Raw genomic sequence first — 26721 nt, 5'->3', positions numbered from 1 at the left:
CATGAGGAGGAGCTGCTGCCGAGTGACGAGGGTGAAGCAGCCTTTTTATCGACTTCCGGTCGGCGTTAGTTGCACGCACGTGCATCCGAGGCCTCGATGCTCTCTTTGTACCTCCGCAGAGATTCTCATTCACCCTCAATCTCCCGCGCTCTCTTTCTTTTTCCGAGTAACAGGTAGTTGGAACTTCGATAAATAGTTAGAGAAATTTTTAGCCGATACGAAATCCTGTTTCGATATCTTCCATACGTCACATTGAATTTAAAAGATGGAATCTTTATCGTGTAACGGTAAAAAGAAGGATGTGTTCCTTTTTGCTCTTTTTTTTTTTTTTTTGGATTTATAGATGAGTTAACAGTCAGTGGTAATTTGAAATCGATACGTTTTATACAGGCATATAACTTTTTATAATCTCATTTTTTAAAATGTAAAAGGATATTTTTGTTATTTAGATGATAAAGAAAGAATCGTAATGAAATATTATTGAAATATCTGAATTATTTCGAAATTATCTTCTGATGTTGCAATATTCTTAATATTTTTAGAAAAAAAGTATTTTGATTCTTTAAAATTGTATCTATATGGGATGATAAATAAAACGAATTGAAATTTTAATTTATTTTTTTTACTATTTTTTTTTCTCATTAGGAATAATATAAATAATAATAATAATAATAAATGTTTAATGAATATTTAAAAATTTATATTGATTTATATATCAAAAGCTTACTATATTAATAAAATAGAAGAAAAATATATAGAATATTGCTTTTATATTACATTAAAATGAATTTCATTCATCTTCTCAATTTTATTTACTTTTTTATTTTTATTTTATATTGATAAAATTGATTTTATCAAAAATATATATATCATTATTATAGTATTTACATATTGATTAATTTAATTCAAATATATATGAATTATATTGAATTTCTTATCATTAAGTAATATTTTTATGTGACAAAAATTTAATATTGTAAAAATGAAAAATAGAATTTGATAGTATGTATTTATAATATATATATAGGATAAAAAACATATATATATATATATATATATATATATATGTATAATATATATATATATATATATATATATATATATATATATATATATATATATATTATTAGGATAAAAAACAGAAAATGCAAAAAAGATAAATTGGGTGAAAAATGACGCAGAGGAGACATATAACTGAACAGGCAAGAAATAACGTTTAAGTGTATTATTTTTTTGTCCATGAGTAGTAGTTCCTAGTCGTGCGGCGATCGAGGATATTAAAAGAGGGCGGAGAACACTAACCACGTGGGTCGGTCGTTCGTCTGATAAACCTCTATTCGACGACGTGTCACTGACCCTCTCTTCTCCAATCTCTCTCCTCTTCTTCTCTTCTCACGCGCTATTTTTCTCCTCTTTTATATTTTTCATCCGTTATTGCGATAAATTTGACACGAATGAATTTTAATTTTAAGAACTTTAACGACAACGAACAAACAAATACGATTATAAATACGATTAACAAAATTACAATAATTATTATAATCGAACAATATTGCATAATTGGTGTCTATAATTATATATCGTTAGTTAAAAAAATTTCTATGTACTATCTTATAAGAAAATTTATCTAATTTAAAAATTCTGATTTTAAAATTTTTATTTGAAAACTTGTTATACGTAGAATAGATGAGTTATGGATATATGGATATATGGATATATGGATATTATTTCGATATCAAAAATATCGTCTAAAGAAGATAAAAAAAAAACCGTTTAGTTTAAATAATTTTTTCATTTTTTTTTTCAAATATGATAATATAATGCGATTAAGTAATAATACGAAATAAAATAAAACTTTTCAAATAAAAAGTATTTAATTTTTAATGCTCTATCATTGTTGTAAAAGAGATTTCACAAAATTGTGTTCAAAAATTCAAAAAAATGCTGAGAATTTCGAGGTTAACCATTTTTCCAAAAAGATTTCATTGATAAAAAAATTGCTTCATATATATAGTATAAAATGTTAATATAATATATTTGTAAGATATTTTTGGAGATTTTAGAGATCAAAACAAATATAAAAGTCAGTAAAAATGTTAATTGAAAATTATTTATTGAGTTATAAACAATTTAAGTTTTTGTTAGATGAAAAGAAACAGCTCAATTTATTTATTCATTCTATTTATATTTTGTTTCATCTAACACAAACTTCTTGTTTATAAATAATTTTAATATCACAACATTTTTATATACCAAATTTTATATTTGTTTTCGAATTTACCTTTCAAAGATGTCCTATGAGTTCATTAATATTTTATATAATTATTACATTATTCCGCGATTATATTATATTTTATTATTAGTTGTACTTTACTAATTATACATCTATACATACTTTTGTTTAAAAATTTTTATAAAAATTTTTGATTTAAATAAATTTTTTTCTATAAAATAATATACACAGACTTTTTTGACTGATGAATTATAAATATATGTGAATTTATATATTTATGTAATTCAATAAAGGAATTACATAAATATATAAATCATAATAATTCATATAAATATATAATTTATATAATTCAATAAAGGAAAAAATAAAAATCTAAGATTTTATTAGACCTAGCTTTAAATTTAAAATATGATCATAACATTTCCATTTTGTAATTTAAAAAATAATAATAGATTCAAAAAAAATTTGGTGATGTGAAAGTTGATGGAAGAACGATAATAATTTTTTGGGAACAACACAAATTTTCTAAATTCATTTTGAAATTTTTATCTTTCCTATCTCTTATCAGGTATAATGTGAATATTAATAATTCAATTCAAAAAGCTATAAGCTTACAAAACGCGATATATTCGAAATATAATAGTGTCATTCAAAAGAATCATTCTCTTTTTATGAAACTTTCCGTAAAACTCATCACATTCAGTTAATTTAATAATCTACGTAATAAATAAATACGAAGAATTCTGCGATATTCTTTTTCCGCGATACATTATTTTCCTTTAAATTTCTATTCTTATTGCTGTCTATAAATTTTTATCCTTTGATTATCTTTATGTTTCGTTTTCATTTTATTTTTATTTTTATAATTTTTTTTTTTACATAATGTAACAAAAAATTAATAAACCAATTATTATCATTCTATTATCAAAATAATCACGTTTCTGATAATTGAATTAAAAATTTTTATAAATATATCAATATGGGGAATTAACGAGAATGTGAAATAAATCGGAATAAATAATTCGGATGAAATAAAAATTTATATTTAGTTTTTTTTTTTTTTTTGGTTTTCAATTTTATTATTTGAAATTAATATTTGCAATATTTCTATTTGAAATAAATAAAAATCAGAATTTTTTTATTATTTTATTATTATTTATATTCTAAAACAATATATGATCTCACAATATTTAAACTTATAATCCTAAGTTATTAATAATTACATATATATTGTTACAGATGTTGTTACTCGATGGTTTTATTTATGATCTTGTCCACAAAATATTTTATATGACATAATAATATTAATACGTCATATATCGTAAAATCATTTGATTTTTGTCACGTTATTTTATACAATATATAATTTATTAGATGTAATATTATTTCTGATAAAAAATTAATCAATCACAAAAAATAAAATTTTCTTTAATTGAAGTTTTATTATTAAAAAAAATTATTTTGAAAACACACATACACACACACATTAAGTCAGTGTTTTCTAACAAATATATTACAACATATTAATTTTGATACAAAAATTACATACTGATATATAAGTATATGATATATATATATATATATATATATATATATATATATAATTATATATATCATATTTATAAAATTTTATTATATATAAAAATATTTGATATTTATCAATATTTATAATTAATATTTGAAAAATATTAATATTTGAAAAATAATTGATATTGATTATCTCAAGAATTAAAAATCAAAAATTATTATTTAATTTTTATTATTTTTAAAATATTTAGTAATGTATTAATAAAATATTTTTTTTTTTCTATGTAAATAATATATTATAAAAAATGTTTATTTTAAAAAATTCTTAAAAATATAATTTTAATAAAAAAATTTAATTTGCCATTAATAATCATAATAATAATCATTTTGCAAAATAATTGAGAATATTGCATTTATTATATGTAATGAGTATGTTTAATTAACGTATATTTTTTTTTTGTTTTTACTTATGTTTCACAATCAATATAAGTTATTATTATCTGCAGGTTTATCAATATTCAAATTAAATACATACTTGGTATACATTTAAAATAATATCTCATGTAAAAAATAATATTTTCCATATTTTATATTCATACACGTGCTGCATCAGTAATATAACTGAAAAATTATAATTTTAAAGGAAACAATTTTAAATTACTAAACTAAAAACCCATAAGAATAGTAAATCAAATTAAAAAAAAACTTTTGATAATATATTTGTATACATATACGAGATAACTTCTATATTTGAAAATATATATATATATTTTTTAATATTTAATATTTATTTTATAAATAATACGTATTTATATCTGCTTTAGTTATCCATTATTATTTATTATATTCAAATAAATATCGAACGGAAGTACATTTAAGAATGAAAAAAGTCACGACTCGCATGACTGAGCAAAAATTGTTATGAATAATCAATAAAAGATTATGGTAACGAATAGTTAAATTTAATATATTCATTATTCGTGAACAACAAAATTACAATTATTTTCTTATTTTATTCATTTATACAATAAAATAATGTCATTTGATTCATAATAAAATATCAAGTTTCTTTTTACAATGAAACGAAAATAATCATTTCGAATATAAAGAAATGAACGAGAAAAAGAAATTGAAATTGAATGAATAATACGTAAAAAGAAAAAAGAAAAAAAATTCCAATCGAATAACAAATAACGAAAAAACTTTCATTCGTTTTATTCGTGTAATAGCCAAGACTGACACATGATTATCCATTACAGAACATACCGTTAAGCAAATTATCTAAATCGACATCCGCGCCATTTGGGGGACTTTAACATACAAGATCAGCGTAAGTACTCGTATACATATCCTTTGTGTTTGGTCTCGGTGAGCTCACTGTATCGGTTTATCGACCGATTTAGTGCAAAAAATATATTTGTTCTTAATCCTCAGGATCGAATGGATGAATAATTTTTAATCAAATTGATTTAATGATAATAACGATAATGCTAATCAAATAAAAAAATTAAATGAATTTCTTATTTTGCTATGACATTGGATATATTTTATTTGAAATAAAAATGAAAAATAAAAAGAATAGATAATTATTTTAAATAAATATTAAATGTTTACAAATAAAATCTGAAATTTTATTTGGAAAATAAATTATTTTTAAATATTTGATTATTAGAAATAATGATAAAAAATATGTGATAATATAAAAAGAAATAGATTTCATCTTATAATTAAATCAAAAATTGGAAAATGAGTTATGCTAAAAAAATAATATTTACACTTATATAAAAAAAAAATGATTTTGCAGATTATATATAAAAAATTTATATTTTTATAATGAAATCAAATAATAAAAATATATATTTTTATATATATATTTTTTATATATTTTTTCAATTAAATAATATTATATAAAATATTTAGTATCTTTTTGGCTAGAAATATAATTTGAGAAAAATATAAATAAAACATACATAATTTAATTCTTTATGATTTTTATCTTATAATATAGATATAGATAAAATATAAATAAAATAATATATTTACACGATATTTTTTAATTTGTGAAAATTTTAAAATACTTAAATTTTCATTTCAAAATAATATTTTGTATTCTGTACAGAATTTTTTGTTATGCATTAGAGAATTAAGTTACGCTTAATATTCGTTTATATATTTTGTATTAAAGTGTTTAGAAATTTAATATTGTTCATTTGCTATAGTAATAACGTAATTCCAAAATTTAGAGAAAATAAAGAAATTCTGAATCATTATTAAATTTCATAAAATATCAAATTAAAAATGTATAATTGCAGACTTCTATTAATAAAAAGTTGATTTTCTTATGATTTTTTTTACATCAATAATATAAAAAATTTTGAATTCTATCATTATTATAATAAATAAATGATAATATTACATATATTTTCATCTATACTATCGTTATAGTTTTCGAAATATATTTGTAAAAAGAAAGATTGCTATTATATAAAACTTACGTAAAATTTTGCTTATGCATATTTCGTGACACATGACAAAATTACATTTTGTCACCATTGTCTGCTAATATAAACATAATATTGAGAGCAACTTAATCAAAATAACGAATAATGAATGAATTAATCAAAAAATTATTTTCTCATAAATTGTGTTGGATTTGAAATATCTCATTAATTCATATGGACTTCCACAAATTCGAAAGATGTTTCTTTCTTAATAATATATTTCAAAATCGAAGTTGGTGAACTGTATCATTTTTTTAGATATTATTTCCTCTTATTAATTGCGATAACGCATAGACTGCATTTATCATTATATCCAAAGTGCAGTATATTTCGAAAATGAAAAGACGATGAAGGATTACGGAATAAGTAGACGGACATTGATTTGTTTGCGTGGTGCGCTACGCTAGTGACTGCTATCTCGGCCCGCATCTTTTTTTTTTCTGGTTTCCTTTCTCTCTTTCTTTCTGCTTGTAGAGGAACGAGAAAGCACTTCCTTGTGAGTTGGCGAGAGCGTGACGTAGCGGACAAGCGAGCATCGGGTTCACCGACCAATTCAAGGTCACGGAAACCCAACTTTTCTTCTTTTCCTCGAATATCGACTGTATTTCGCGAATTCTTCTTGTATTTTTTCGAAATTCAATATATGGAAATTCAATATATCTTTTTTTGCAAAAATTATGAAACGATAATATATATAGGAAAAAATTGTTTAAAATATTGATTTTTATAACATATTATTATTAATTAATATATTAAAATATAAATAAATATATAATATATAAAATATAAATATATAATATATAAAATATATAAAATTATTAATTAATATCTAATTAATTAAAAATTCTATCACGATGAATATTTTTTATTTGAAGTAATAATTAAAGAGAAAAAGAATGAATAATTTTTTTGAATAAAATAAAAAATTTATTTAAGATACAAATAAATGCAAATAAATTTTAAAATTTTATTTGAAAAATAAGTTATTTTTAGATGATTTATTTATCAAATTATATTTAATTATTTTAATTAATAATAGAAAATGAAAAAAAAAATTCTTTGTGCATAAGAAATATAGATTTCATCTTATAATTAAATTAAGAAATGCTTATTAAAAATATTATTAAAAAGTTAAAAAAATTAAATAATAGAAATTAAAAAATGATTTTATAATCCGATTAATTTTTCAAAGATTGAAATTACTTTCGCATATATTAAATTAAATAAAAAGCATAAGAAATATATTATCAAGAATCATCAGCATTTAGTCCTGAAGTACAAATGAATATAACAATTAAAAAGTACAAGTTTTTCTTATTAAGTATAAGCTTTCTAAGAAATTAGGTCAAAATCAAAATCAAAATGAAAAATAAAAATATAATAATGATTGATGACACATTACCAATAAATGATTATTGCAATTAAAAAAAAAATCGAAAAATCACAAAAAAAAATATAAAAATATATATATATATATAATTAGAATATATTTGTGCAATTTTCTAATAGTAATAAACATGTTATATAAAATAATATACTTATATATTTAATACATATAATACATGTATATATAAATATGTATATAACAATATAGTTGTTGCAAAAAGGTGAAGAAAAGTATTTTTAATTTGTCTTTTTCCGATAAGTAATTTTATTATAGTAATGAATAGATATATCTAAACAAAATGATACGAAGAAATAAACGTGCCATCAACCTAAGATTGTTTGATAAAAAAAATTTACATATAATTGAAATTAAATTATGTTGTTCAAAAATTGTCATATACAAATTAGAAATTTATGATATCTTTCTAAAACAAAATATTCTAACATTCTTCATTTTTTAAATATTATATCATAATATTTAAAATTATTCTTCTAAATAAAATAAATAATTCTTCTTTTAAAAAATAACTCATATGAATTTTAAATATATATATATTTAAAAATTACATATTTAAGATAAATATCTAGAAATAGTTTAATTTATTTTTTCTTTTTAAGATATTAAACAAAGAAAATGATTTTTCAAAACCTTAGAGAACACATTTTAATTTTAATTAATGAATCAAGAAAAAAGATTAAATGTAAAAAATAAAAATAAGCAAAAGTATAATATTAAGATATACATAAGAAATGACGGACTATATTAATAATTTTTATTTGCGATACAGTTACGACATTGGGTTATCAGTTGGTGGTATAAAAGCGGCGCCATATAATTTTTGTCAACGTCATCTTAAACTTATTACTTAATATAACAGCTTGTCTGATCGTTAATTATATATATATATATATATATATATATATATATATATATATAATTAATTTTATGCTTTTTTATAGATTTCAATTCAAAACTTATTACCATTTTAACAATTTGATCAGTAAATTTAACAAAAAGTCATAAAAAAAAATTTTTTTATTATCCTATGCATAAACTGAATTACTATTTTTTATATTGCATCATATAAAACCGTTTCTTTCTTACATTTTATTATTTTTTTGCTATTTAAACTTTTAATTCAAGTTTTTTGATTTAATAATTATAAATTAATAATTATAATAAATTTAATAATTATAAATTAATAATTATAATAAATTTAATAATTATAAATTTATATAATATATAATAATATATATAATAAATTTAATGATTATAATTTTTTTTTAAATATACTTAAATAAATATATTTAGCCAAGTAAAAATTCTTTTTAAATAAGTATATTATAATAAATGTAATGCAAAAAGAGAAATTAAGATTTAAATTTATTTTCTATTTCAATTTTCACTTATATTTAAAAAGAAATAGAAAGTAAAAGAAATTACAAATAAATGTTATTTTTCTAATATTAAATCTTCCAAATAAATCATTTTCATATTAAAAGATAGATAATTTCCAATTGTAATTTTATTTAACATTAATTAATCATTTGGGAAACAATTTTCTTGTAAATCAATTAATAAGCAAAACATAGTAATTAAGCAAATATTGAAATATTTAATATTAATATTTAATACTGGAAGATTTAAGAAATATAAAAAATGTTTAATATATAATAGTAAAATATTTGAGTACTAAATCTTTAAAAAAATTCTTCAGAAATATAAAATATATTTATTAAGTATCGAATTCTCGAATTAATAATCTTTTTTTTCTTTAATGAATATTTTTCTTACTCGTAAAATAATTCTAAAAATTAATTTATGTAAAAAATATAATACTGTTTCACTGAAGAAAATAATGTAACTTTTTAAACATATTAATGTATTTAATTTAAAAAAATCGTGTAATATGAGGATGATTGAATTATAATAGAATAAAGAATTAATAAAGAATTTTTATCTTGCATTATATTATAATTTTCTTAAAATGAAATTTAATTCAATTTTGAGAAATTATAAAATATGTAAATATTAATATACAATATGAGAAACTCCATATAAAAGTTAAGAAATAAACAATTTGTTATATTTTAATATAAATCATTTTCTTAATATATATAATTAACTTTTAAATAATATAGAAATCAAAACAAAAATGAAAAATACTTATTTTTTATTAAAATAAAAAGTAGAATTTATGATTTTTATAAAAAGAATAAAAAAAATCATAAAACAAGAAGTAAAAAATAAAAGATTAATAAAAATAATATAAATAATAAACAATAAGTAATTAATAAAATAATTTAAACCATTCATATATATAATTTATATTATATATTGAATATAACAATTGTATATATAGTATATATATAAAATAGTTATGTTCAATATACCTATAGAAAGTTTATATAATATTTACGATAGAATTCTTGAACAATGATAAAAATTAAAAATATCGGCTATATATAATTTTTACTTAGACAAGTAAAATAATTTATTATTAGTGCAAAATATTATTTTGCATGCCATTTGTGTTACTATTATATTGCATTTATATGATAAAAAAATAAAATATATATTCTTAAAGCAATAGAATACGATACATTAAAAATTAATATAACAAGTGGTATATCTTATTTTATAATTTTTTTCAATAGACGACACTACTCGTACTTTATGACCTACAGTTCGATATATGTACATAGATTATTTATTACAATATGAAATAGAATTGCAATAGAAATTTAAAATAAGCATACGATTGACTTCATATCTTTTAAAAAAGAATCATATTTCCTTCGAATCTTAATATGTGTTAGGGCAAAATAAAACATAGAAGTAAAATACTTTCTATTTATAAATTTTTTTATTTTTCATGTATAATATTTAATATTTAATATTAAAATTTAAAATTAATTTACAAATTTTTTAATATTGCAAACCATTTAAAAATTATTTTCATTGATTTTATAAATCTTTATTCAGTAATTTTTTTTTAATAAATATTTTTTATTATAAATAATTTTAGAGAACTATATATATTAAAAAAAATATTTTTATTTTAAAATATTAATAAATATATGATATAATTAAGACTAAAACATAATATTACAATTGATAATATAATAAAAATAAAAACAAAAATTTTAAAATCCTTATTAAAAATTAATTTTACGTAAACTTATGTATCTTTTGTATATTAAATCTGTAAAATTAAAATTTTTTTCATTATCAAAAAAATAATCATACAATTTTAATTTTTATATATATTTTATATTCAATCGAACAGATTTTAAAATTTTTATCGAATTTTTTCCTATTATTCAACGTTAAATAAGATAAATGACTTCCTCGTGCCTATCGATAAAACTATTATCGTAAAAACTATTATCCGGATTTCGCAAGCTAAATATAGTAGATGGTGCAAGGAAATTACATAACAGCGGTACATCTTTAGAGAATAGAGCAACGTGAAGACTTTCTCCGATCTCGGTATACTCTGTTTACCTCCTCTATAATTCACGTTATGCTTCAACTGCATAATGATCTATCGCGCATGCGCCACGTAAATCATGGATTATACAGATTTCTTCTATCTGGATGATCCTTTAAACGAGAATTTATGTAGATTTAAATGCTTATCTACACTTCAAATGACTTTTGCAAAAATAAAATGATAAAAATTTGATTTTTATTAGAGAATTTTAATACGAATTTTAAAAACGAATAATAGATATAATAATTTTATAATTGAAACAATTTTATAGAAAAAAGAAAGTATTTTCATTTATTTCGTGCTTTTTATTCTAATTTTTAAAATTATTTTATTTATTAATTATTATGTAAAAATAAAGTATTTAAAAAAAGATATTATAGAATAAAAATATAAATGAAATAATTATAAATAATAATGATAATAATTCAAGTTAATCTACATAGTAATTATAATTTATAAAAACTTGATATATACATATTCATTAAAAAATATTTATTTATAAGTATTTCATATGTGTATTATTCTATTTTAAATTGCAATTATATTTAAAAATTTGGCATATATATATATTCGTTAAAAATATTTATTTATATTTTTATATTCATTTATATTTTTATTTTATTTTATTTGTTCATATTTCATGTTCAATATTTATAATTCTATTTGTAATTCTATTTTATCAATATATGAAATTTATTTGTTTATTTTTTTCAATATTTATATAGAATTGATAATATTAATATCTAGTGCAATATAAGAATCATTGATGATATCTAATGATGTTGATAATTTATCGAAGTTACAAAGGCTTAAGAGACATTTTTAAAATTTTTAATTTTTATCGAGAAATAATATTTCATTTCAGGATTAATATAAAAATACTTTTCTTTTTTTGTTGTCTCAGGATTACTGGAAATGTGTTGCAGTTATTGATTGCGAAACATTAAATGTGAAAGCTTTCTTTTTAACCCGTTTTATACGCGGAAGTCAACTGATAACGACGGACGAGTAACACGATCGACACTTTATTGTTCGCTTGCACGTGGCTTCTGTATTTTTTTATTGTCTTCTTGTTCTCTGATAAACGTCGAGTACGTGGTGAATTCGTGTCAACGTTTGTATAAGTAAAAGCTGACATTTTTTTTTTTTCATAATTGTTTATTTTTTAGAAATAAAATATAATCTCAACAAGATTTCTCATAATTGTTTTAAATCATATAAGATTAATTCAATATCGAAATAATTATTCAAATAACATTGTTATTTTTCATATATTTTGTTATTTTATCTTAAATAATAGATGTTATTTGAATAATAATGATAGTTTTAATTTATTTATTATTTAATCTGATTTCTAAAAAAAATATAAAGATAATGTTTCTTCATGGAGAAATGATTTTTTTATTCAAAATATGTATTTTATTTTTTATATTCTCAAGTTCCAATATATTTTTTTATATAAAAAAATTACATAAAAAAATATGTAAAAAAATATATTTAAATTTGAATGAAATCTATTATGTTATTTATAAACAATATTATTATTTATTATTTTTTATTTTCTATTATTATATGAAATAATCAAACATTAGAGATAAATTATTTTCAGTTATCATTAATATAATATTATTGTTAGTTATACAAACTTTTATTTCAAATAAATTTATTTTTTATATTTTTAAAGTAATAATTATTTATTTTTTTACATGAAAATTAATCCTATACAAATACACATACAAAATATACATAATTAATCATACTCTTTAATCATTATTATATGTATAATACAAATTGATGCTTTATATAATGCAAAAATATGTAGTATAAAAAATTTATAATGATGATCGAAATGAAATTAATTTTTTCCAATTAAAAAAAAGTTTTGAAAAGACATAATAATAAAACAAAAAGATAATAATAGTAGTAGTAGTAGTAATAATAATAATAAATTGTAATTGTTCAAAACCAAATTTTTAATTTATAATCAAAAATTTATTAATTTTTCAAAACAAGTGAAAAATAATAGAAAAAATAGAATTTCTTAAAGTAATTTCATTTTTTAATTGTTCGCAAGTAAAATGCATAATTCTTTTTCATTTTTAATGATTACGTAATAATCATTCATAACAATCGAATAGTCATGGGAATCATGTCAAAATCATGTGAGTTAAAAATAAATAAAATATCGAAATAATATTCAACTAAAATCAATTGAAATTTTGAAGTTTGAGAAATAATTCTATTCGAGAAATTAACAATTTATGTTGTGATGATAATAAATCAACTTATTATCAGGTAGATATCCCTGATGTTATCGATGAATCAATAGTAGATTACTTCGTAATGAAGCTCCAACAGAAATTTGCAAAAACTGTAAGGAAGATAAAAGAAGAGAGAAAGAGAGAGGAAACGGTCGAGTACCCGGAAGAAAAGAGAATCGACTCTTCCCTCTGCGATAAATCTTAAATCCTCCTCAAGGATCTTCCGCCTTCCACCGTTAACCAGAACGAATTCGTGCTTGATTTTATTTGTCTTATTATTTTTCAGTTTTCTTCGTCTGTCTTCTTTTATAAAGATAATATTTATTTTTAAAATTTCGCATTTTATTTTTATATTTTAAGAAATTAAATTTTTTATCAAATGAATTTTTCTTTTTTTTTATAAAATATATATAAAATAATAAAATAAGAAAAAAAAATTATTAATATTTAATTTAGCAATAAAAATTTTTTACGTCTGGAGTTTTGTTTAAAAAAAAGAACTTATTATAATTGAAGAAGAATTTAATATAATCCAATTTAATCACAAACATAAGAAATAGTTAACTAAAATAAGCATATATAATATATATAATAAACATATAATATTTTATATCAATTTTTATACCAATTGAATATAATAATAATAAGAAAATGAAATAAAAATTAAACTACAAAATATAAAATAAATAAATATACAATTTTATATATATATATATATATATATATATATATATATATATATATAATTAACATTTAATCATGATATAATTCTAATTGTTGTTTTTCAAAAATTATTTTATTTTTGCAAATAAATTAACCAATGTTTATATTTAAAAATTGGTATTGCAAAAATTAATGAATAAAAAAAACAAATTAATTATTTCAAATCAAACAAAATATTTTTATTTTTTTGAAATAAAAATGTTTAGAAATATTAAATAAGTATTAAAATCTTATTGAAGAAATACATTATTTTGAAATAATATATTTATTCAATACTGGATTTCAAGTAATAAATAATAAAATAATAATTAATTAAATTTTATATAGATATATGAAGAAATATAGATTATATAGATTTCATATCAAATTAATAAATGCAAAAATCTAAAGATAATAAAAAGAATATATTTAAACTTAACTTGGAAAGAAAAATATCTTTGCATTTTTTGTAATATAATCAAATAAAAATGCGTAATAGGTAAATCAAGTAAAATAATAAATATCAAAATAACCATATCAAACAAATAATATAAAAATTGTATTTAAACAATTATTCCAATAAGAATTTTTTTTAATTCGATATTTATAATTAATTTATTTATCATTTTATTTATCATTAAAATTAACATTAATTTATATAATTATATAAATAATATAAATAACTATTAATTATTGAAATTATAATTTCAGAAATGATAATTTTTAAACAATGATATTATGATATAATTATTGATGTAAATTTTATATGTATAATAGAAAAAATTATCATATATATAAAAGAAAAAAATTCAGAAACAATATGCGTTTTATCGATGAACAATATTAATTAAATATCGAAATTAGTAAATAAATGGAACAGTCGAAAGCGATGGAGAGTAAATCATAAACGAAACTTCTACGATTTTAAATTTGATTTAGTTATGTAACAACTCCTATGAATAAAGCATAATCAATTTTTAACATCAAGGAAAATCGGGGAAAATGTTTGTTTCCTATCATCTGTTTATATTTTCATATTTTACATTTATTGATATTCCAATCGAATTTATATTCCAATATTTACATAGTAAAATATGTTTCCTTCGAACCACTTCCTTTTGATATTTTTTTCCTTTTCCCTCTTTTTTTTTGTATATATTATTAATATAAACTTTCTATTCGATACTTTTTTATAGATTATATGATATATTATAAGATTATATTTATTAATAATATATTATTAATTATAAGACTATTAATTTTTAATCTATAAAAAGAAATTATTTATTTTATAAGTTTTTAATTCTTGCAATTATTTAGATTATTTTTTATCAATCAATTATAATTTATGATGAAAATTATAAAGGTTATTTTTTGAATAAAATCCATTTTTTTTTGTTAATTTACCGTCTTTCTTCTGGCACTTGCATAAGTCTATTTGAATTAGTATTATTATTAAACAATAATAGTTTTATCATTTTATTATTAATTGTTTATAACCATTCATTTATAATAAATATTACAATTAATAATCTTATTTAAATGTAAAGTATAAATAGTAATAGTAAATTTTAGTGATACAAAACAATTTTATTGTTGAAATTTATCAAATTATGATATGTTTACAAGACTGAGACAATACAGCCATTTATTTAAAAACAACAACAACAAATAATTATAATAATAATACAAATAATAATTGAAAAAAATGAATGAAAAAATTCGTAAAAATTTGCCTAATATTTTCATAATTATCTAGACTTAGTATCATAAAGATTTAAAAATGACAACGAATTGAAAAATAGTATTATTTAATTGGTTTAAACTGGCAAAAGAATTTTTTGAAAAGTGTTAAAGGCGATTATATAAGTAAATAATAAAGAAAATAATTTATATATATATATATATATATATATATATATATATATATATATATATATATATATAATAAAGTTTTTTTAATTTACTATTCATTTTTTATTTTTATTTTAAAACAATTATAAATTAATAAATTAATAAAAAACAATTTTCGTATAAATTTAGATTTATCAATATAGGTCATTTTTGACTCATTCATTTTAGACAATGTATAAATCATATTTTAATATTACGTATTGAAAATTCAAATAAATTAAATTAATTACATATAACATATATCATATTTAATTTAAAAATATTATTATATTTTCTTTGTTTTGTATAAACGAATAATGATATGTAAATTCACATAATAATTGTCTCATATACATACTTAATTGCGCTTTCAATAGCGAAGATAACAAACGAGATAAAACCTATTTGAAAGAATTTTAAACGTCGACAGTAATTGCAAAAGGCTGAGAGGCAGTTTTTGTTTAAAGGATCATTCAAGTAGTTTCTTGCGTTGATTACGAACTTCCGGCACAACTTCCTCCTTTCGTTGGCTCGTCACGACCTCCAAGCCGGAAATGCCCGTTCTAGATGCTCGACCGATCACATTTCGTCTACCGGATTTTGTTACGCTATTTTTATACAATTTCATTTTTTTTTTTTTCGATCTCTTAAGAAGATAATTAGATTTTATTTCATCACATCAAGACAATATATTATTTTTTCTATTCAATAAAATCATATAGATTTACCATGTTAAAAAGAATTCTTTCTTTGTCTTTCTAGAAGATAAGTCTAATTGCTCTAATTTTAAATAATTTTTTAAAAATTAGAAATATAAAATAATAATTTATTAAAATTTTTATAATAATACTTGAAGCTTTTTTTTTATAAATCATTTATAAAAATCGTTTTTCAAAATATAGAAATTTATTAAACATTAATATTATCATTATAAAAACTATTGAAAAATAATAGTTAATTCGAAACTAATAAAATAAATACATAATTAAAAATTAGTATTAAAGTATAAGTATTAAAAAAGTAAAATTTATTATTTGTTAAAAGTATATTATATATTATTATTATATATTTTATGTATAAATTAAGAATAATATATAAATTAAGAATAAATAAATAAAATAACAATTTTTTAGAACTTCATATTCATATAGATATAATTTCCATACAACTTATTTAAAAAAAAAAGAATAATAATCAATTTTTTACAAATCTACTACAAAAAGATAATAAATAAATTCTTTTGAATTATTCAGAACCATGCAAATCAAACATTCAAAATTAAGTATTTTTGAAATATGAAAAATTTGGAAAATAAAATCTTTGATAAAAGATTATTAAATTTTAAAATTTCAAAACTTTATTAATTCTCGCGGCTGAATGATTAGATTATTTTTAACCAATTTGATTTATAAAAGTTATATATAATAATGCATAATTAAATAAATTTAGATTTTCATTGGTCATTTCTAATCTAAACATCAAATTTCGCAGCTTATAACTTGAACATTAATATATAATAACTAGCTAATATATGATAACTCATTTTTTAACCAATCAATTTAGCAATCAATAATAGTAATAAGCAACGGCTAATTGGATAAATTTATTAATATAAATCATTTCTAATTCAAACTATACATATTCCATGATTAATGGTTTGGAATATTATATATAAATAATTTGATAATTAATAAAATAATTTTAATAAATAAAAAAATAAAATAAGAAAATATTAAATATTTTAAAATTCTTTAAAATTTTTAGTACTCTAATCAAAATGAATTTGTTTAGACTTTAGACTTATTTTAAATGATATAATTTCATTTAGAAAATTTTAAAAATTTAAAGAATAATTCTATAAACTAAAATAAAAAAAATTATGTTTTCAATTTTATTTTTTAATTATTGACGTTTAAAAATCTATGAAAATCTATGAAATCTCCCTATACAAATGAATGTAGGGCATTTCAACAGCAGGAACCTTAGTGGTTCTCAAACTTAATGAACAGAAAAAAGAAAAATTAAGATGCAAACAAGTAAACGAATCTATATAACAATTTCATAAGAAAAGTTACCATAAAAATATTTTCAAGAACAACTCTCGAGAATTTTTTTAAATACATTTGCATATTTTTAAATTTTGTATTAAAAATATGTAAATTCAAAATAAAATTCATCAGTTAACATTCTCATTCAATTTATAAATTTGTCCTCTTAAATAATTAATAAATAAATACACAACATAGTTTTTTGCAAAAAATTAAAAAATTTAAGATCGTCTTATAATCTGTCTTTTAATCTTCTTTGCAAAATAAAAATTTATACGAATTCCAAAAAATTTATATGTCCAACCAAAAAAAAATAAATAAATCATGTGTTTCTGAAAAAAAATTGCAAAAATTTAAATTTTAGACTTGAAGATCAAATATCATATGAAGAATTTAATACTTTTTTTATTCTATTCGATTTAACTATATATCTTCTAATAACATTTTAATATGTATTCTTTAAATGCTGCTATAAAGTTTTCTAAAAATCACATTTTTGCCATATTATATATCAATTATCTAAATGCGTAAATCTCTTTCTTTATGCATAAAATAATTCGAACTAAGAAATAATGAAAAATTATTAATTAACTTATTATTGAATAGAATATGTGTGATAATATAAATTAATGAATAATTATATGATAAGAATTATAATAATTCTTGAAATATTTTGTTACCCTTTAAAAATATACTTTTTTCAGTTTTTTTTTACGAAAATTTTACAAGATTTTAACTAGTTAAAATATCATGAGTTGGTGGTCGAAGACTTTATTCAAAAAGAAAATTTACGACTTCTATTGCCATTGTTTTCATTTTGTGTGTCAAACACGAAATTGAAAAGGGCAGTCACGATATCTGGATATGACCATTGAGAAAATGGATATGCTGTTCACCAGATGTATTTAAAAAACGTTTCTTTTAACTATACTTCGCAATATTGCTTAATTATTTTTGCAACAACAACTGAAAAAATTAGATTCTATTGCAAATTTTTATTGTTTCTTTCCAAATAAACAATTTCATTTTGCTTAAAATTTGTTAGTAAATTAAAATACAATGGATTAAAATAAAATTAATAAATCAATTATATTATATAAATTTTCTGAAATTGTCACAAATTGTAACTTCATGTTTTGAATATTTTATGTTCAAATTTCAAGAAATTATATTTTTTAAATATTATTCAATACAAAAAAAAAGCAGATAAAAAAGAAAAGAAAAATAATTAATGATTTATTCGTAAAAAATAGTATCTAAAAAACAAAAGAAATTTACAATTATAATAAATATTAAATATAAATTATATAATTATAATAGTTTCTTTTATTTTTTTTTTAAACGGAAATAAAAAAAAAGAATATCTTAAAATGAATAAAATAATAAAAATTAGTGCATAAAATTTAAAAAAATGTAACAAAATAAACAAGAATGTTCTTCAATTACATATAGTGAATAATATATCCAATTTTTCAATAATCCTATCCAAATATGACTATTCTTTTTTAATTTTAAATTTAAAATACAAAATAAAAATGGAAATCATAAATTTCTCTTCCTGAATAAAACCTTCGAGTGTCTCGTATTTTAACAAAATAGTTAAAATCTTGTAAAAGTTATAAAAGGATAGAATAGTTTTGTAAGGATATATAATCATTTTAACAGAAAAATCAAAACATTCAAAAAAAATATTTCAAGTAATAATTTTGGGCTATATTTTAATTTTAATTTATAATGTACATATTATTTAATTTATATTATTATATAAATTGCTTTATAAAATAATAAATTAATTAGATTATAATATATATTATATTATTAATATATATATTATAGATAATAAATTAAAAGATTTATAAATATATTCAATAATTCATGTGGAATATATTGTAGTTCGTACATAAAATAAGCATATTTTATGATAACTCGAAGAATACTTACCACAAATATTTTGTGGTAAAATATAAATCGATTAACAAATCATCCATTCTTTAATCTATTCAATTCTGAGATTTAAATATTACAATAAATACCTATAATTTTTGTTCTAAAAACACATAAAAAGTTTTGTTATCTTTATTTCATATTTCTGGAATTCTTTTTGGCAATATTTTCTGATATGCAAATTTTATAGAAATTAATTTGTATGTATTCTTGTTCATATACAATATAAAGAGAAACATTAGGAAATATACAAAAAATTTTCAATTTTTTTTACAAACACAATATATTTACTTATTAAGTAAAAAATTTGCATGAGACATTAATCTTTTCTGCACAGAAATCCCATAACGTCAATTTGATATTATATACTTCTGTGAATAATAAAATCTTAACTTTGATCTATAAAATCTTTTCTTATAAATATCATGTGGTTATTTATAAATCAAAATATCGTAATCTTATTTTCTGACTTGAACGAGATTAGCTACTGTTCATTTTTTATCGCGTTTGAGAACCACTATGCTCACCAGTGCCCTACATTCGTATAGGACAGTTTGCTTGCGCCCAAGGATATTTTTATCAATTTCTGATTGTCAATAACTGAAGAAACTGAAAACTGAAATTTTTTTATGTTTGATTTTTGTTCTATTTTTAGCTTATAGAATTATTGCGCCTATTTTTTGATATTTATAATCAAAACAAAAAGATTTAATTTAATTTATAAACCAAAAAAAAATAATTATTATTATATATGTTGATATATATAAACAATTCCAAGAAAGAAAATTTATTAAAATTTTAGTCGTTTACAAAATAGATTAAGAAAAAAAAAAAGAATAAATATTTTACTTCTCAATTTTACTTCATTATTCTCAATTATTTTACTTCAAAAATTTCATTTATCTCACAAATTTTTTTCGCAAATCTAAAAATCGAAAATCGATTTCATTTATAAAAATAGCACAAAATGATTAATAATTAAGAGATAAAAATAAAATAAGGAATAAATACAATTGATACATCTTTAAAAATAATTGTAAATAATATTGAAGTTGAAAATCGATCAAAAGGAAGAGCAATCGTGGTGTTTAGTATTATATCTCTCATTCTTTTTTTTTTATCATCATTTTTTTCTTTTTCTTTTTTTTTTTTCGCTAGTAATTTTCTTTCCCTGTATCACGATTAGTTCATGTGGCGCTCTTTCCAAACGAGAATTTCCTGGTGTGAAACAATGGCACAACGACCTTCGCGTGCCAACATCTCTATCCTTTTCCTTCATTCGAATAGTCTTTTTCTATTATTAAATAGTTTTTTATCTAAATTAAAATAAATCGATATATTCTTCTCATTTAAAATATATATAATTATTTGAATCGATAATTGAAAATCAGAATTGACTGATTATTAAAAATATTTCAAATAATTTAACCGTTTTTTTTTAAATTTAAAACTTTAAAAATAATTTTAATTTCATCGCTAAAAAAATCGTTTAACTTGAAAAAATATTAAATGCAAACATTTCCACGATAAAGCAGTTAAAAAAAAATCGAAATCTATTTTATATTTACTTGTATATTGATATTTACTTGTACATGTAATATAAAATAATTAAATTTAACTACTTAATAAATACTACAATAACTATACAATAATTATAATTATGTTACAAATACTTTCTTATCTTATATCCAAATTATCTTATAACCAAAATAAATAGATTAGATGATACCAATATTCCAAATAAATATGCATTTTTCTCCAAGTATAATTATTTATGTCCTACATTTTGCACATAAATAATAAATTATTATATGAAAACAAACGATTATATATATTAAAAAATTAAGTGATAATAAAGAATATTGTATTATAATATTTCAATGTAAACAAATAATTTGATTGTCAACAAGTTTTGAGAATGATATATTATCGTTTTCCAGAGAAAAAAGGGTAGAAAGCATACGCATAGAACGTGTTATGAAATTGTTGCCGTCGATTCAGCTGCCGCAATTACCGCCGGTTTCGGCCGGGGGTGGAATGACGGGAATGGACTCTCGGCTACCACCCGGTATATCTTTACCTTTTAGTCCTACTGAGCTACTCTGGCGATACGGTCCCGCTATGAATTTTCCACCGACTCACCCGCCACCAAGTCCCTTTCTAGATTTCAAGACGCACCTACCGGCAAGTTTGGGTAAGTTCCATTTGATATTCGTTTCTTCTGATGAGAAAGAACTTCGTTTTGGGGAAGCAAAAATTATTGGCTTCTTTTTCGAAAAAAAATATTCGATAGATAGATTTCAAAAAAATTAATAAATATTAATGTTAATTTTAAAAATCTACGTTTCACAAGTAAACATGATATAATACCTTTCACTTTGTAAATCTTTGGATGCTTTTATCTTTTTGATTCTATTTTGAATAGGAATAATAAAAATAGAACAATCTTCAAATGTTATAGATTGTTAGAAATTTAATTTCAATCGATAAAAATTTAATTAAATATTTTTATTTAGAATATATATAAAAGAAGAAATCTGCATTATCTATAGTTCTAACAAATCAACATAGGATGTCTCTTCTTTACCACTATTTTATAAACGAAGATTTCTGTAATGTAAGCAATCACTAAGTATATTATATTATTTTGTAAATTTTTGTAATAATTTTTGAATGAATTCTTAAATTTAAAAGTGGTATTTTTAAAATTTACTTATCGAATATTATCGAAAGATATAAAAAAAAGTCCATAATTTTGATATCCAAAGCGAAGAACAGCCAAAAGAAATTTAAGCTTTAACAAAAAAATAAACCTGTCAAAAATTATTGAATCGGAGATCTTTGAAATTTATATTGTAGAATTCGATTTATCCGAACCTGCCGGGGAACAAACCATTCATATAATAAATAAATAAATTCACATATACTTTCATAAATAAAATATTAAACTAAATAATATTTTAATTCAATAAATGAAGTTTTATATAAATTTTTTATTTTCGAATTCAGTTTACACATAATTAGTTCCAAAAATTTTCAAGTCTTTATTTTAAGAGGAAATTTAGCTATATTTCAAATCAAAAAATCTTTTAAACTAATGATTTTTCGATATAAATAACTCAATATTTTTTTATAGAAAATGCCCCCCCAAAAAAATATATGATTCCACATTTAAAAAAATGTTACATTCATATAACCTTTATTTGAATATTTACAAAAAAATTAATTACATCAGTTGCATTTTCTTTAAAACCATTTACCACTCACTTCTTTGAAATTATCATATAGATAATAGATAATAATTTTTCAGTAGATTATGTTTTATTTATAATTGGTATTCACAACATTTCATATAAAACAAAATTATTTTTAATTTTGATAATTAGTTAAATTCATATAATGTATGAAAACTTTTGATATGAACTGATATTTCTTTAGTTATGAAATATTATGATTAAATTAAAAATTAAGATATTTAGATTTAAATTTAATTAACTTTTGTTATCTTTTATTATCTAATTAATGTTATCACTGATTATTAAATAATCACTAAATCAAAAATGATTTAATTATTGGATCATAAAAATTAATATAAGTTTGATTGATATTTGTATCCTAATATTATTATTGTATTAATATTAAAATATGTATATATAAATAAATATAAAATAAAAATTATTAATTCACAAATATTAATCCTATATTAATCCTAACATGCTTTAGAAAAAATTATTTAAAAAAAAATTTAGAAAAATGTATATACAAAATTAAAAACGTTAATTTATTTTATATTTGATATCACATAAATATTTGCTACATACAACTAATCTAATAAAATAAAATATAATTTCAAATTACTGCTTAGAACATTATATTGTATATTGTAAAATATAATATAGAGTATAATATACTTTTTATAAATTAATAGTTTTAGTTATTAATTTATAATTAAATAGTTTTCTAGATTATGAATTTATATATTTATTTTATTTATATTATTATTTTATTACTCATTTATATAATATTATTTGAATTTATTAAATCATAGACTGATAAAAATAAAATGTATTTTATAACATTATATTCATTTTGATATTTTATTTTTCAATAAATATTTGATATTTTTATTATTATATATATGAAAATGAAAATATAATTTGAAAAAAATTTTCTCTTATATGAACACTCATTCATTATTTTTTATTTATTATTTGAATAAAATTTATTTAAAATACAAAATATAGAAACAAAATTCTTCTTTGCTATTTATTATTTTTAATAACGAAAAAAAGTTGTCTTCCAGCAATATTAAAATTAAAATCTAGATTTAAATAAACATTTTGAGATATTACAAATAAAATTATTATTTTAATTTTTTGTTATTAATTTACAACGATATAATTTTTCTTTTCAATAAATAATATAAAAATACTTTCGAATTTGGAATAGATTTAAAAAATATATTCTTTGTTTGAATGAATATCATTTATAAATATCAAAAATTTATAATATATCATTAAGGAAAAATTATTATAATTTATAATATAATAAAAAAATAAAAATTAAAAGATTAAAAAATATGTTGAAAAAAAATAATCAGCTCAAAACAAAAATAAATAATTAAAATTCTAAAGCTTATCTTAAAATCTAATTTAATATTTACCATCTTTTGCACATAAAATTTGGAAAATCAGAGATAAACTATTTCCATTATTAAAAAAAATAATACAATTTTTTTTCACTTTATTTTTCATTATTCTACTCTGTTTGATTACAAATTAGTTCAACACAAGTACTCATTAAATTCTCATAAACAAAGATAAATTAGAATTCTCTAACTCTAACAGATCATGGATTATTTAATAAATAAAAAAAGAAAAAGAAAAAAAGAAAAAATAAAAATAACCAAACACATATGTTGAACAGCTTCAGACCCACGACTGTGGTCCCGCGAGGATGTGACGACGTTTCTTCGATGGGCTGAACGGGAGTTCGATCTACCCCAATTCGATATGGACATGTTTCAAATGAATGGTAAGGCGCTCTGCTTACTAACAAAGGCGGATTTGGGAGAAAGATGTCCTGGCGCTGGTGACGTGTTGCACAATGTGCTCTCGATGCTGGCCAGAGACTTTAACCAGCTTCAGAGGTGTCTTCCCAGTAGTCCGGTCACTCCCACAAGACCCTCCGCGTACCCCCTCAGTCCTCATTCGCATCCACCAACCCCGACATGGACAGAGAACCCGTACACCGCGAATCTTGCATCGTTAATGTCCGCGAATTCGGTCACGCTATCTCCGGCACCCTCGGTCGACAGTCAAGCAGGATCTCCAGGACATACGGAAGGTGCACAGAGCCAGGTTTACAAGAGCGATTCAGACGAGGATAATCAACAAGGAACTACTGGAAGTCCCCCAGCCACGCCCACTGCTCTTGCAGCACAAAGGTTAAGCGAAGTTTGCGTCAAGGATCAACCGAGTCCTACGTTAACGCAACCGATGATGCCTCTGACGCCCGGTGCCTTCAGAACGAACCCTGCCAACGCCGCGAGAGAATTTTTCCCGAGTGATTCCCCAGAACCTAATACAAGTAAGTCAACATCGTTGTATTTTTCCATTAAATATTTTCATTCATTGATATTATTTATTGATGAGTTTTTTTTAAGCAGTAGATTGGATGTTAATTAACATTTAAAATCTTTAATGGATTAACTAGATTTTCCTATAATTAAATATGTATTTCATAATATTTACTTTGTATTTTTTACTATATTAGATAATTTAAATAATTAATTAAATTATTTTGATATTGATTAATGAATAAAAGATTGCAATATTATATTAATGTTGTTTGAAATATTTTAGATGCATTGAGAATGATAATTAAATGATCTTGAAGTAAGAAGAAAGCGGATTCATTAAAAAATAATACTAATAAAATTATTGTTTTAATTTAATATTAAAAAGAAATATTAATTATGAAAATATATGTATATATATACATTTATATAAGAATTAGAAGTTGATAAATCTTTTTTTCAATTTTTGAAATTTGAAATCGTTGATTTATGACTTTATGACTCGAAATATTTAAAAAAAGAAAGATTATTTTTCAATTTTTCGATTGTTGTTTTATTAATTAAAAATATCATTTTCCGTTAAATCTAAAAGAAAAACAGAATAAAATTTTCATTTTTGTGCACAAAATTTATAGTAAATTACTAATTTTGACGTATGTATTTTTATGTTTATGTTATAATGAATTTTGTTTTAATTATATTATATATAATAATTTAAAAATTATTAAAAATAAATTTCTTTTTATAAAATTATATGTAGTATAAAATTATTATATATAGTATAAAATTTTCAATGTTAAAAATATATTTGACGATCTTAATCAATGACACAGTTTGATTCTTTATTGTAGATTTCTGTAATTTAAAATTCTTAAAAATTAAATAATTTATAATTATATATTAAATCTTTTTACATATCATTTATATCATGTAATATCAAAATAAAATTAAGATTTTTTTTTTATCCTTGTAATATTAAATACGTAAAAAGTATAAAATTATTTTATAAAAGATAATATTAGATGTGCAAATAAGTTCTTTCTTTTTTTCTAAATTCAAGATTTTATTATAAATCAGATTACATCTCAAGTACGCACAAGATTACATCTCAAAGTACGTATTCATTTTCATTCTTTATAACTTTTCCGACT

At 19.6% G+C, this 26721-nt stretch overlaps 1 protein-coding gene across 4 annotated transcripts in view; it reads left to right on the top strand.

Annotated features, from left to right (window-relative positions):
* Positions 1 to 26721, top strand: part of LOC100576369 (ets DNA-binding protein pokkuri) — a 45157-nt gene that overhangs the window by 13548 nt on the left and 4888 nt on the right. The window contains exons 2-4 of one of the 4 annotated variants that reach the window (XM_026442705.1): positions 5020 to 5090; positions 21933 to 22060; positions 24919 to 25581. In XM_026442705.1, the coding sequence (XP_026298490.1) occupies positions 21970 to 22060; positions 24919 to 25581 (754 nt within the window). In that variant the 5' untranslated portion in view covers positions 5020 to 5090; positions 21933 to 21969. Of the gene's footprint in view, positions 1 to 5019; positions 5091 to 21932; positions 22187 to 24918; positions 25582 to 26721 lie in introns of those variants that run through there. The other 3 variants (XM_016914133.2, XM_003249027.4, XM_016914134.2) reach the window with 3 other exon arrangements.

This window comes from Apis mellifera, linkage group LG9 (genome assembly GCF_003254395.2).
Source record: "Apis mellifera strain DH4 linkage group LG9, Amel_HAv3.1, whole genome shotgun sequence".
Taxonomy (NCBI): domain Eukaryota; kingdom Metazoa; phylum Arthropoda; class Insecta; order Hymenoptera; family Apidae; genus Apis; species Apis mellifera.
This window is presented reverse-complemented; position numbering and strand designations above follow the sequence as displayed.